General features: G+C 38.9%; 1 protein-coding gene across 6 annotated transcripts in view; it reads right to left on the bottom strand.

Moving 5' to 3' along the window:
• LOC109410886 (protein winged eye) overlaps positions 1-15,351 on the bottom strand; it is a 281,971-nt gene that overhangs the window by 30,777 nt on the left and 235,843 nt on the right. For 4 of the 6 annotated variants that reach the window (XM_062859803.1, XM_062859805.1, XM_062859802.1 and 1 more), the window contains exons 6-7: positions 5,739-5,912; positions 3,869-4,057 (exon numbers count right to left, since the gene is read on the bottom strand). In XM_062859803.1, coding sequence (XP_062715787.1) covers positions 3,869-4,057; positions 5,739-5,912 — 363 coding nt within the window. The remainder of the gene's footprint in view (positions 1-3,868; positions 4,058-5,738; positions 5,913-15,351) is intronic. The other 2 variants (XM_062859806.1, XM_062859807.1) reach the window with 1 other exon arrangement.

Here is a 15,351-nt window from a genome sequence, read left to right as displayed (position 1 = left end):
TATATGGAAATATTTTTTTAAGCAATCAAAAGGTTAATTGGTCAATTAATATCTAAATTAACGACTCATGCAAAATATTTCGTTTTACCTAATCTAATTAGATAGATTTAGGCATTTTATGTTAGTATGAAAACTTGCATGCGACTTTTGTAGGGTGACTTGTATGGGAAATATCGTACCTAACATAAATCGATTAAAAGTATCAAATTCGATTTGGTAAAACAAAATATTTTGCATGAGTCGTTAATTTAGATGTTAGTTGACCAATTAACCTCTTGATTGATTAAAAAAAAATTTCAATGCTTAATAATTTGCAGTCGAAAAAGCCCAAAATCGCTTATTTTGCCCTATAAATTAAGGTATAGCTCAAAATTGTGACGTGTTGGAGCAAATCTGAGCCCGGATTCGGATTCAGCGGCCCAAAATATGTTAGAGACACATAAGTTTGCTCTTGAGACAGACCAAAAGTTAATTTTTGTTACGCTGTGTAATCTGGCAGGAATCTTAGAAGAAACTTTCGCAGGTGATGCAGAAATAAAATTATGGAAGTATCCCATCAGGAACAAAACTGTAATTGAAATACTCAAAACCTCAGTACCGTCGTTGGGGGTGAGAATGGGTCAAAAAAGGATAATCAAAGATTGTTTGTTCAATAACAAGTGCAATTGAAGTAGGAATAACTTTTTATTTGGTATGTATACTCTTCTATGTGGTAATACTAGTTTAGCAAGAAAAAATCATATTATATGAATTGCTTACTAAATTACAAATGATTGAAAATTGACCCAATCTCACCCCTTGAAGGGGGTGAGAATGGGTCAAAGTATTCGAAATCGCCTATCTAAGAATATAAATTAATTTTATTGATCATATCTAGTCAACCTACTACGGTAAACATGGCACCACTCTAACGTCAAATAGGGACTGGATAACAAGTTGAATTTTTAAATAAGGTTATGTGCACTCGATAACTTGCTTGACCCAATCTCACCCCCATTCCTAATATTTAGACATAGGGTCAAAAATATCGAATTTTTAAATATAAAATGACCTGACAGCCCACTTTTTTCGTTGCATCAACCAGGTAATACCTACAGCTAACCACTTATATGAAAATTTATGGTTAGGTGCTTGTGTGAAAAATTGCGAAGGAGAAATTTTTTCAGAGTGATTCACTACCTAGTAGTTTCATCATAGAAGTTTAGTCAAAAATTTAACAAAAAAGCGATTATTTCTAAAGATCTCATTCTGCACCATGGCGTGTAAAAACATCTCCTCTTTGAAATGATATAAAGTTTTAAACATAAATTGGCGATAGTTGATGAGCTTTTTCAGTTTTTATGTTCTCCATTTTGACCCAATTTCACCCCCCAGACCCATTGTCACTCCTATCGACAGTACTTTTCACATAGAAACAGGAATTTGGTTTTGACGAGCCCGTGCTACCATTTGTTCTCATTAGGCTTTCGTAATTTACAACACGGGATCTTTACAGATCTCAGACAAACACAGGACAAAATCCGACCTAGGACAGGATAAGACAACTAGTCAGCCATTTTGGAAACCAATATTCTTACCGGAGTTCACACGCTGCTTCTCACGTAACACCATGGGCGAAGCACGGATTTTTGCCAGGGGGTGCACTACAAACAAATATTCATTAGTTCGTCCATTCATTAAAATTCTTGGGGGTACCTGGCTCTTGCGATACCTTTAGAAGTTTTTCTTGGGATTTCCTTTCAGGAACTCCTGCTGGTGTTTCACCAGAATACTTGCAGGATTTTTTAAAAGATTGACCGGAACTAATGTAGGATGTAGGGATTTCTCCAATAGTTCCTTCTAGAATTGCTCCGTCTATTTTCACAGGATCTTATCTACCTATGGATTTTTTTTGAATTCCACTGAGGATTTCTTCAGTAATCCCTGCTGGAAGTCCTCCAGAAATTCTTGCTGCGGTTCTTCCAGAAACTTCTGCTAGTGTTCCTCCAGGAATCCCACGGGAATTTCTCTGAGGATATCTATAAGAATTCTTCAAATATTTCCATAAGTGTCTTTTTTTTTCAAGCATTCTTCCTGTGATACCTCTAGAAGTTTTTGCTAGGTTTTTTTTAGAAACTCCTGCTGGGATTTTTCCAGAAATTCTTGCTTTTCAGGAATGTCTATACAGGAGCTTTTTTAGGGATGTATTCAGATATTTTTGTAGGGAATTCTCCAATAATTTTACGTAAAATTACTTTATAGTGGATTTATCTGAGAATAAACCTAGTATTTTTTCTAGGGATTCTTTTAAAAATTCCAGCTTAGATTCCACTAGAATCTCTACAGGGGATTCATCCAGAGTTTTCTCCAGGGTTCTCTTTAGTGATTTCTTTAAAAAAAAATCTTCATGGATGCCTTCAGTAATTTCTTCAGGAATTACTCAAACAATCAATCCAGGAATTCCTCTGGGGAATTCTCCAAGATATATATTAAAATTTTTCTATAGGACGCTCCGGGGGTTCCTCTTAGAATTTCTCCAGGACTTCCTCTACAGGAATATCTTTTGATGCTGCTTCAGCATTTTCTGTTTCTTTTCTTTCGGAATTCCTGCCAAGATTTTTCTGGCTATTCTTCTGGGATTTAAGCTAGAATTTCTCGAACCTGTTGCACTGGGCTTTTTTTAGGAATTGCACCAGATATTCCCCCAGAACTTTTTTTCAGAAATGCCTTCGTGGATTTCTCCATGAATTTCACCTGGATTTCTTCAGACATTTCAATGGGAATTCCTGTAATGATTCTTCTAGGAATTACTCTAGGGATTTATCAAGCAATTCATTTAGGGATTTCTCCGGAAATTGCAATAGAAGTTGTTGAAGATTGAAGTCTGTCTCTTTCCAGCTCACACATGTTTTAATCGGGAAACAGTTTGCAACTCGTTGCAAAACTCGATTTTTTCAGCACTAGTCGTATTCATCCAAATCGGAAAGCCTCGTTGAATAAATGTACGACTCGTGCTGAAAAAAATCATCATTTTGTAACTTGTAGCATAAATAACTATTCTTCTTCTACTAGTGGAGCGGACCTGGTGTGTTGGTTAGAACACTTGACTATCACGCCGAGGACCTGGGATCGAATCCCACTCCCGACAAACTCACAAAAAAAAATGTGAGTTCTTCCTTCGGAAGGGAAGTAAAAGCGTGGGTCCCGAGATGAACTAGCCTAGGGCTAAAAATCTCGTTAATACAGATAAAAAAAAAAAAAAAAAAAAAAACTATTCTTCTACTAAAACATTGAATATTCATTTCTTTCCTCCACCATTAAAACCTATTCTTATATTTGAAAAAAAAAACACGCCCTGCACGTGGTGACTTCTTACTCTTGAGAACTGTTACCTGTTATGTGGTGTAGATGATTAACTATCGTCTTGCGATTTGAGAAGACTTGGGTTCAAATCCCGCTATAACAAAATATGTTATCTCTGAATTTTTCTGTTCCGATTTTTTTTTGCACTTCAGTTTTTTCTAATGTTCACAGGATACCACTAGGCACGTAAGCAGATATATAACAACATTCGTTGTGCGTTGAATAAGACTCCTTAATAATTTCAGGACTTCCAAATTTTCCATCTAGTACTCTGAATAGAGCTCCAAAGTAACCTCAATTTGTTCAGAGCTCTAATGAAATGAATGTAAATATTATAAATTAACAATACAACAACAAAATTGTCAACACAATAAAATTCACACCGATTAAGACGAATACAATAACACCATACAAGAACAACAAGAACGAGAACGAAATGACACAAACATGAGATGGGAACACGAACTACAACAGGACAGCAAGATCAACTTTAAAAAACATCAAATTTCTGCGAGACTTCATTTACCTTTCTTCATCGAAGTCGATCCAATCAGATCGTCCTCCGATGGGGACGGAACAATCCGGTCCAGTACCAGATAGCCAACGACTTTTTTCTCCGGCAAACCCGAAGCACAACTACCACCGTGAGGAGCAGCCGAACCCATCAAAGTCACCTGTGGAACCGACTGCTGCTGTGGTGGTTGTTGTTGGCATCCTGCATCATCGGATCGGGTGGTGGCGTTGTTGTGCAGTGCAGCCAACCGTCATCAGACGGACGAGACCGACAGCGACAGCAGGTGTGTTTGTGTCAATTATCAAGTAGGTACGCGCCCGGCCGGATGGAAAACAATGGAGAAAAGCGAACGGGTAAATTTTTAAACATGGAAATCACGAACGAACACCAACTTCAGGTGATAATTATGTGGAGTGGTTTTGTGCAACTTAATGTGAATAATTTATGCGGTCCAGCAGGGGAAGAAAAAGTTGCAATTTCGGTGGCAAAAAAAAACAAGACCAGGTAAAGGCTATAGAAACCAGGGACTCGGGGAGAGTAATTAGTGTAAGTGAGGGTTTTGCATCGAAACTTTACAATCTAACACAGCTGAGCGACATAGGGGTAGAGGTAAGGTACTCGGGCAATTCCCAAGTCGTTGGCAATAATTTTTCCCGAGAACAAACAGCAAAATACCATTTAAAATTTAAATAGAATAATCATACCACCATCCGTGGCTTGCTTTGGTCGGTGTGGTTTTTATTAATTTATGGCACCGAGTTGGCCATGAGTTTAGAACAAGAGACGGGGCGAGATCAGTGCGCGGATGGCGTTTGTTCAGGCCCGGGAACACTTGTGTGCGCGGTTGCGGCGTCTTTGCACACAGGCTTGCCAACTGCGACGCGATGACGGTGGCCGCCATGACTGTACGCGCCACTAACTGCTGTTGTGCTGATGATGTAATTAATTGCTGCCCTTAAATCAAATGCTGTGTTAAATAATATGTTAATGTCATGTCGAGATACTCTCGGGTTCGCTCTATCTCTCTGTGTGAAGTATTGGTCCCCCGCAAAGTCAAGACTCTTCTCTTAGGCACCCTACAGACTACTCAAACCGTTTGACCAACATTGCCACCGCCCCCAGGTTGGTCGAACCAGCGAATGTTTCTGTAACCGTATGACGAACTGCCAAATCGTGTTGCACCAACATGTCACTTTGGTTGCACCAACATCATCCCCCATTTGAAATCGCACTATGTTTGTGCAACAACACTACACACGGTACGATCGGTTCGTCAAACATTGGCTCCGCCCACCGTTGGTTTGAGTAAAATCAAACTGGTTTGATTTTTGCCGACCAAACCGTCAACCGTCAAATCGGTTCGACGAACTGCCAAATCGGTTCGTCAAACAGCATCACACACGGTCAAACACAGCACCAACTCAACCATCAACCTGGGGGCGGAGTCAATGTTGGTCAAACCGTTTGAGTAGTCTGTAGGGTGCCTTACATCAAGAGGGAAGCCAGCCGGGAAGCACTCCCGTTTCAGCTCTTTTCCCAACTGGGATGCATTAACATATTCATAAGATTCTTGGAACGCTTCTCGGTTTTAATTGCAAACTCGATTCTGGAAAAGCAGCCAGCACTTTTTTGTCCCTCTTGTTTGTTTCCCCTTGTGTATTTATCGTGTTACGGCCATGCCGAAAGTCGCGCCACGGCAGTGAAAGAAAGTCATTGAAGAAGAAACAAGTGGATCTTGGAAAAAAAGGGGCGTGTCTACGGTGTTCACGGACCAATTCTGGGGGCCTCCAACCAAGATCAAAGAAGAGGGAACATAACACAAAACTTGACGCAATGAAAAAACGTTTTAGCAGCAAGGAAAAAAAATAAAGGGTCCACTTACCGGGGTACTGCCATAGGGCGGGCGGTGTCCTAACGGCATTCTGGACGGCGGCAGCGGCGGCGGCTGCCGCAGCGTTAGTCACGCCCATCGTGACCGCCTCCGACGAGAGGGGTATCATGGTGGAGTTGGTGCCGGTGAAAAACATGTTCTGGCTCAGGCTCGGCGTGGTGCAACCTGAATGGCGGCGAGGATCGGTTGGTCCATAAGTCGGTCGGTATTCGGAGTTGTTGAACGAATGGTTCGAAAAACAGATGCGATGTACGAGGTGGCCGGTGGAGACACGAGCCCCGCGTGAGCACACGAAAGCATTTGTTGATGAATCGTGTGGTATGCACGTGAATGAGGCAAACCCGAATGGCGAAGCATGGGATTGGAAGAGAGAGAGAGAAAAATATATATATGTGATAATTATGCATAAACAAGTTTAATAAATTAAAGCAGCTGTAAAAAAGGATGGAGATAGATTGCGGAAAGGGAGTCGCGCGGGTGTTGTACAATACGATCGTTTGGTTTTTGGACGGCGACGGAATGTTTAGGACAAGCTGGACCACAGCGTGCGCAGGGCACAGGTTTATTTCGGTATTAAATCAACTGTTCGTATCTTGATGCTTGCCATTACATGTTTCTTACTTAAATCTCACCATTTGAACCTCCCTAAAGGCCCTGAAGTACTTGAATTATTTGAAAAACTAATTAGATGATCATAAATATAAATAGTTGTCGGGAATGGTCGGAACTTCTGTCTAGACCTCATGAACTCGGTGTTTGCTACTTTCAGTAAACATGAAAAGGAAAACGCACTTGTCATGCCTCGAGCACTTGTGCTTGTCAACAACGCAGTCGTCGCTACACTCTCCTCTGAGCTAACTACAGTAGACGTTCGCTAATTGTAACATGTCGACGTGTCACTTAGCGAATGAAATCCGATAACTGCAACAACTGACAGACGTCAAACAAATGTCAGTTGCTGTAAAATGCAGCCAATGTACATAGGAAAACATCGCCCTCCATCAAAAGTGCAAGCAAAAAAACATCGCATTGCAGTTGACATTTCGTTTTGAAGGATCGCGGTACGATAACTGCATTTGTTGCACATAGCGGACTTGCAGTTAAAAAGAATTGCAGTTGAAGCGTTTGTACCGAGCGAAGCGAATGTCTATTACGCGTTGCAAGAAAAATTATGATTCCTGGAAAATTCGAAGCCACACAGAGGGATATTTTCCCGGTCAACAATCACAGCAGCATTTGCTGACAAAATGATGTTTTACGCTTTGATAGTGTCATGCTTGTTATTTTTCCACACATGTGGACGAACTTCGGCACACAATTTCTTCGAAGAAAAGGAAATGTTCTTGTTGATGAGCATTGGAAAACAATTTCTTCTTTTTGAAGAAATTGTGCACCGGAATCTACCTAATGATCAAATGATTTTTTTATGCATCCCTTACAGTACAGCACCAAGGAACTATTCGGATGTTCGTTTCATAAAAGTATCCAGAAGTCTTGGCTGGAAATGCTAGTGCTTAATTATCATTCCTTTAAAGATATTTATTAAAAATTCGTATTTTCTAAGTAGATCATTCCATACCAAGTGCCGCATCTATACGAAAAATCCTGCGTTCTCGATTGACTCCTTGTATGTACATGATGGTGCTCTTTCAATCTTTCTGCCCTGACCACCCTCTTCGGGGTTTACGATAAAACGCAAAGAATCAATCGAGGGCGTACCTGTGTGGAAGGGCGAACGCCGATGCATACCATCCAGTGCGTTGAGCGGAACCCATCAAACAGCAACATTTGGAGCCCAATCTTCTGCAACCCCTCATCCGGGATGAGTCATCCCATCCAAATTTCCTAGATCTAACACACAGTGACAGTTGATGTTCATTTCAAAATATGAATTTAAATCAACGCATACTGTTCCACTTTTCCTCAGTGCGGGGATAGCCCATGCGCGTAATTTCCGCACCGGGATCCAAATTTTTAAATTTCCGCATAATACTGTACCACAGATAAATGTGCTGTTACAACTTGTTGAAAAACTCACTTTTTTTAACGATTAAGCCTCTGCAAATGCTTTAAAACAAGCCATCGTATCGCATATTACACTTGAAATTCGTCGGTGCTTAATAATAGTTTACGAAACAATGTGCAGAATGAAGATTTACAGCACGAGTCATACATTTATCCAACGAGGCTTGCCGAATTGTATAATTACGACGAGTGCAATAAAAATGAAGTTCTACACCGAGCTAGGTACAACGTTTTTTTTTGTAATTTCATTATACCGCTTGCGGATAGTTTTTAACATTTTTGTTTTTTTTAAAACTGCATACTGATGTTCATAGCATTGCTTAAAAAAGTCTGATCATAGCAGGCTATACTGTAGTTATCACAATCTTTCAAATCTACGTCCAGAAAGCATCAAGAAGTTGGTCAAAACTGAAAACAGCGCTGTAATGATTCAGTACGCAACGCAAATCAGTGCTGTAATGAAGCATTACAGCACTGCTATGCAGGTAAAACATTCTATTACGATGAGAAATTGCAAAAATGAATTAACAAAGCATACTATGTACCTTTTACTCTACGCGGGGATAGCCCCATGCGCGTTATTTTAAATTTTTAAATTTCCGCATAATAATAGTTTTACAGCACAGAGATGAGCAGCTGTAAAGTATTTGTGTAGTACATGGTGTAGTATCTACAGTGGTACAAATTCGTTTTAACGCACATGCTTCTCAAAACATTCTCTTTATGTTGCTGTATTTTAGAAATTATGATAATACCGCTCAAATTATCACTAGTACTAGTACTTGTAGAAATGCATATTGACATAAAAAATTGTGAAATAATTTGCCAATAAACAATGATGGAAATAGTTATTCCCTGATAAAAATGAAACGAATTAAAAATAATTTTTCGTGACTAGTGCAGATAGTTTATTACGTTTGTGTCTATCGAATAATATACCATTAAAACACAGATGACCTTCAAGTAAAGTTTACCGTTCAAAAATCGAGTGCGTTTAAACGAATTTGTACCACTGTATATATCCCGCTTAAAGTTTGTTTTGACAATAAGCGGAGACGGCTAATAACAAGACAGACAGCTCCCACCCTATCGCAGGCGACATGGTTGGAACGCCCTCAACTATAGATAGTAGAGTAAACATAGATCCGCGGACACCGCTGACTAAAATGTTTCAAGCGTGTAAGTAGTAATTTTCAAAAGTGCGACGGTTGAATATGACGTCATGTGCTCCATTGATGTTGTCCAAATCGTGACGTCATGCTCGTTTGGATACAGATTTTGACAGTTCGTTTGGATACAACGGATTCATCTTAGCTGATCTATGTTTACTCTACTCTCTATACCCTCAACGATTCACAGGAACATTAAAACATGATTGTATGCGTGTACATGCTAATACGTACACGGAAATTGTAGTATCGCACGCACACTCATTCACGATGTTGTTCCCGGAAGTCGTTCGCGGCGCTAGTGTGCCTGTAGCTCCCAAAGTATATGGAGCAACAGGGTAGATGTCTGTCTTGTTATTAGCCGTCTTCGCAATAATATTTACATCCGATAAGCCGTGTTGGTATACCAACAGTTTCTTTAGTACAGCTTTTAGCTGTAATAATATCGCATAACGGCCTTCAAAGCGCTACTGGTTTGTGGATTTGTCAGTATTACGAATTGTACTGTATAGGAGAAGCTATTTTGTTAGAGGAGACTCCTATTCGATTTGTTCAAGTTTTCACATCTTCCGTGAAATGATTTCTGGAAACCGAGTTTGGTAGCAGTGGTGCTAGTTTTGCAGCCGTGTATTAGCTTATGATTTATATTTGAATAGTATCCTTGTTATTCAGCGTTGACTGCTTTAATTCGATGGTTACACAACAGAAAGCAAATAACTGAAGCTTATAGCGCTGAAAATGTTAGTTGGCGAAAGTGAAACTATCAAATGTTCAACACGTTCCAGTCGTTCCAGCAGATAACGTGCACGATGCCGTGTACCTGATTTGAGATAATGAAAGACGATACCGTGTATCTGATTCGAGAGCACAAAGGCGGTTTTATCATTTGAAGGCAGGACCAAAGAAAGACTTGGTGAATGTAGCTGAACATTTCCACCGAGACGCGCATGCTTTTATGCGGATTGTACGAGAACGGGAGCCGGTATGAAGATGCAGAGTTGTGGCGTTAGAACCGGTTGTGATAGGAATATCAAGAGTTTGTAGTTTAAGGGCTGTTTGCAGTTCAGAAGGAATTTCTCAGTCTATATTGATGCATGAGAAATTCCTGGCCTGAATCGCTCAAGAACCCGTTTTTTCTTCGATCACAGTGCGCAGCTGCGAATAAATCACAGTTCATATGACAGTCTCCGTAGAAAGTTTCTGCCAGGAATCGCTCAAGAAGTTTCTTGAGCGATTCCTTTCGAATACGAAACTGGGCTTTAAGCAGAATTGTAGCAGAATTTTGATGTTGACTTTTGCAGAAGCAATTTCGAGTAATTAGAAAGAAGATTGGAAGATGGTATTATAATAGAAGAAATGAATTCGATGGAAGATTACAATGCATGGAAGTTGATAGATCTACCTGATGAGAGAAAAGCGATCTATCAATCAGATCAATGCAATGTGTCTATGAAATAAAGAGAGATTCCACTGGAGAAACTCATGTTGAAGTAGAGGGTTATACTTCCCATGCCATGGCAGCTTTAGAGCACCATCGATTTTCAACGAACTCGAGACAAACAGAATTAGATGAATATGATGCAATAGTTTTTAGAATAGTGAACCAATTGATAAACAATCAAAATACTATTGATTGGCATAGGAATAGTCGTTCAAAGTCGTGGGAAGGAAAGGGTTGGTTAAGGTATGAAAGACACACTTGTTTTTTTTTATTCTTCAATCACTTAACCTAATTTACAGCTCTATTGTCCACTAGGGCACTGCGTGAGCGATTCCAATTGGAAGCTGTACATACACTTTGTACAGCGCCTGAATGTATTCTATTTTAATTGTACTATATCGAACTGGCTGCCGTTGCGCTGCTTTCACTTTCTACCCTATCATGGTAGAATGATGAGCAAGGATGGAAATCTAGTGATCATGATCAGATTTCAAATGTTTCGCGGTTGAAAGGCATCGCGCGATCCTAGCAACAACGTTACCATTTTGTCGTCAAGCATCATAACAAACTACAGTCCGAGAATAATGATTCGCTCGGCACGTGCGGGCGCGATGCGATCGCTATCATGAAGTCGAAATGATAAATTCGCGATTTCATTCACTTTTTGAGCATTCTTATTTCTTTAACTTGAAGATATGCTTATGAATGTATTATTTCTTATAATGAATGCGGTTTACGGGTGCATAAGTGGCCTAAATTGTGATGAATAAAATTCATCACGACTTGTAACATGATGCGATAACGGGTCATCACGCGATAAAGCGTGCATCAGATGCTTTGATTGCACGGTGATACGAGCACGGTGTGAGGCGTCGGCATCATCCTACTGCAAGAACAAGGCTATCTTGGATTATTCGTATCCTGTATCATTTATCGCTTGAAGTGATTTTCTTCCATCCTTGATGATGAGCACGAGGATGTTGATGTGTGGCTGTTGGTTGTTCCTGTTTCCAGTCCGATTGGGGGTCCATTATGGGTTGCCGTTCGCCGATGTCCAAGTATCCGGGTTCATTTGGGTCATGGGCTCAGAAGAGGGTCAGTGTCAGCTGCTCTCAGGGGGAAAGAGCAACTGACGAAAGTGCCGGGGCTGGGATCGAACCCATGACCATCTGCTTATGAAGCAAACGTGTAGCCACTACGCCACGGGCCCCGGCAGACACACTTGTTGGAATCCCAAAATGGTCGACTTTGGCCCCTGCTCACGATTTCGAGCGCACAAACCTCTTCGAAAACAAAACCAGCACACTTGATCTTCTTATTTCAAGCTTATTACAAGTGAGCAAGAACAGAATAATAAAATGTACTGTTGTTTGAAGCTGACTTCTTGAGATTTGTGCTTCTGAAGTTCTGATGCACTGTTGAGGCGGGATTTTAAGACGTTAGTCGCTAAGCAAAAGGATTCAATCAATATGGATTACTGCACGAATATATACTGGCCAGCTTACTCGCATACGAAATTTGACGATTGAGCGGTGTCGGCACCGCTCAAACGTCAAATTTTCTGTGAGAGTCCCTGCATAAATTCGTGCAGTGGACCATAGTATGAGGTTGATTGCGTACGATGAAATGTTTGCACCTGTTCATCAAACAATCAGTCTTCAACGTTCAGGTATCAGTAGGTCGGCTCCAGAGGCGCGTTCTCCTCCATTTGGGAAATTTGTGCCATCAAAGTTGTGCAAGTTTTCAAGGTCGCTCTATTTTTTTTTTATTAATGTTCCCGTCAGGAATGTTATCTAGAAAAACTTCTTTTGAATATCTTAAGAAAGTCCTATAGAGATTGTTTCGGAAATTTCTCCAGGAATTTCTTCACGGATTCTGAATATACATCACCCAATGATTAGTTAGGATTTTTTTTTTTCAAAAATTGCTTTAGAAAGATCTCAGGGATTCCTCTAGATGGTATTTCAGAATTGTCACCGAAAAGTTTTGTTAAAAGTTAGTCCAAGAAAATCTTGCAATGATTGCTTCAGAATTTCCAGAAATGTCTCCAGGGATTCTATTACAGAGGAATTCCACGGAGTCATGTTAGTCGATCCTGAGCGACCATTTCAAAAATATCTGAAACTTTGCACAGTTTTTCAATATTATCTAAATCGTAATTTTTCGATATCAAATTTTTATTTTGAATCACGACTGTATGTGTATGTGAAAATAATTCAAAAATATTTAAAAATCTGCACAGCAAAAACGGTTTGATCGATTGCTATGAATTTTTCAGCAAAGTTAGATCACTAAATGGTGATTCCTAAGAAAATATACACTGTGAAAAAAAAAACTTTTTCAACATGAAAAATTATTATTTTTGTCACAAAAACTCAAATATCTCAAAACCCTATCTTTTTACCAACGTATTTTTTTTTTGGGAAGACGGTCTATTGTATTAGCAATCTACCATAAAAATTTGGTGATGGTAAAGTAATAAACAAAAAAGTTATAACATTTCAAACATTTCACAATTTTTACATTTAGTAACAAAAAGAATTATTTTCTGTGTAAATTATTTCGAGAATTATAGTTTGATGTAGATTTTATTGTAAAGGCTACCGCCTGAATTTAACAAGTTGTTTTCATGATATTTTTATTTGATTATTCATAAACACTATGGTGTCTATTAGAAACTTAGAGACGCGATCCAGTATTGTGATCAAAAATATTGATCGTGTCATACTTTTTATTGTACGTGGCTGGTGAAAAAATCTCTTAATAGTGTTGAAAACCTGTTGGTAATAAGAATCATGGAAGAAATCTTATTTTCAAGACAAAAGCTGTAAAATAAAAGTTTTAAATGCGCGTATACGTCTAGTTTATCTGCAAAAACATACCTGGTTGTCTGGTATGTACCATGACAATGCTCACAAAAAAGCAAATTACTACCGCATGGATATTAAAGATTTTATAGTAAAATTTTTCTTCGGCCAACGATACCAAACTGGTCAGTTAAAACTTATAAGTGATTTTGTTTATTATAATCTAACGAACAACATGAGTAGTCGCTTTCTCAACGGCCTACAACTCAACGCTCTCTTGTAGGCCGTTTGATGGAAAAAATGTTCAAAAGAGTTACGAAATCTCACCGAAAGCACCATAGATAAACTGAAAGAGACTGGTTATGCCCAAATGTCCACATTGAATACAGAATTACGCATTTGCACGTCCTGTCGTCTTAACTTTGACAAACGAGCAATCTGTATATCATCGGTAAAGCAGGGCGAAGAAAGTTCGAAAACGACAACAACTGAGAAATTGCCAGAAGTGCCAAGTGCAGAGAGTCATGCCACCGTACCATCTGCGATATCTGTTTAGACAATTTAATTACGCCCCTTTTCAAAAATGCTTTGAAAAATTCTTCCAAATCTATACGCATTTTTAATATTTTTAACGTTGCAAAAACGCTTTCAATATTCATCTTAAAGAAGAGGGAAGCACTTGTCTTCAAATATAACAGCAAATTAATGAAAAAACGACTGATGCGCGGAGGGCGTGATAAAATCGAAACGTTACTGTACATATAATATAAATAATACATAATAAAACCAAATTGTTCAACTCACGTAAGGTCATTCACAATAAAATCAGCAACAAACTGCAATTTCCGGCCTAAATAATTTACACAGAAAAAAAAAATTACCAAATGTGAAAATTGTGAAATGTTTGAAATGTTATAACTTTTTTGTTTATTAGTTTACCATCACCAAATTTTTATGGTAGATTGCTAATACAATGGACCGTCTTCCCTAAAAAAAATACGTTGGTAAAACGATAGGGTTTTGAGATATTTGAGTTTTTGTGAAAAAAAAAATGATATTTTTTCAGGTTAAAAAAGATTTTTTTCCACAGTGTATATTTTCTTAGGAATCACCATTTAGTGATCTAACTTTGCTGAAAAATTCATAGCAATCGAACGAACCATTTTTGCTGTGCAGAGTTTTGAATATTTTTGAACCATTTTCACATACACCCTTTTGAAAAGTTAGTCGTGATTCAAAATAAAAATTTGATATCGAAAAATGGCGATTTAGATGATACTGGAAAACTGTGCAAAGTTTCAGTTCAATAAAAAATCATGAATTAAAAAAAATCCTTAAATTTGATGCTGTTGCTTGGAATTGCTCTACAACATCTTTCTGAAATTCATCCGTTAGTTTTTTTCAGGAAAGCTTCCAAAAATCCTTCGGACATTCCTTCAGAGATTTTCTCGGTAATTTGTCCAGAAATTCCCTCAGGAACAGATTATTTCGTAAACTCTTCAAAAGATTCATTCGAAAATTTTCTTCGTAGATTGATTTGGCGGTGGTTGCTGGTTTTAGAGAGGCATGTTCGTTAACACTGATATTTATTTAAAACAAGTTGTTCAACAGAATATGATTGGATAGAGCTCAAACGGCTGGCTAGGTATCTGATAACGACCAAACATCGGTGACTATCATTGAGCAATATGAGCCAGAAATCAAACAGTCGTTACCTACTCACTTAAAGTGCAAATTTTCGGTAATACCAATCCGTGTGGTCAATTATGAATTTCAAATAACTCGTGGAGCGGACCTGGTGTGATGATTAGAACACTTGACTATCACGCCGAGGACCTGGGATCGAATCCTTCGGAAGGGAAGCAAAGCGTGGGTCCCGAGATAAACTAGCCTAGGGCTAAAAATCTCGTTAATACAGATAAAAGAAAAAAAATAAAAATAACTCAACGTACATATGTACAGATGGGTAAATTATTGGTGAAATCGGGAAAAAAACCACAGCTCAGGTGAGATTTGAACTCACGACCCTTATTATAATAAGGGTCGTGAGTTAAAATGTCACCTGAGCTGTGGATTTTTTCCCAATTTAACCAAAAACTTACCCATCTGTACATTAGTATGGTACACGCTTGTATGGAAAAAATAAATCCTCGCTCCAGTCG

Source organism: Aedes albopictus, chromosome 3 (genome assembly GCF_035046485.1).
Source record: "Aedes albopictus strain Foshan chromosome 3, AalbF5, whole genome shotgun sequence".
NCBI lineage: Eukaryota > Metazoa > Arthropoda > Insecta > Diptera > Culicidae > Aedes > Aedes albopictus.
The sequence above is the reverse complement of the archived record's forward strand: the minus strand, read 5'-3'. Positions and strand labels throughout refer to the sequence as shown.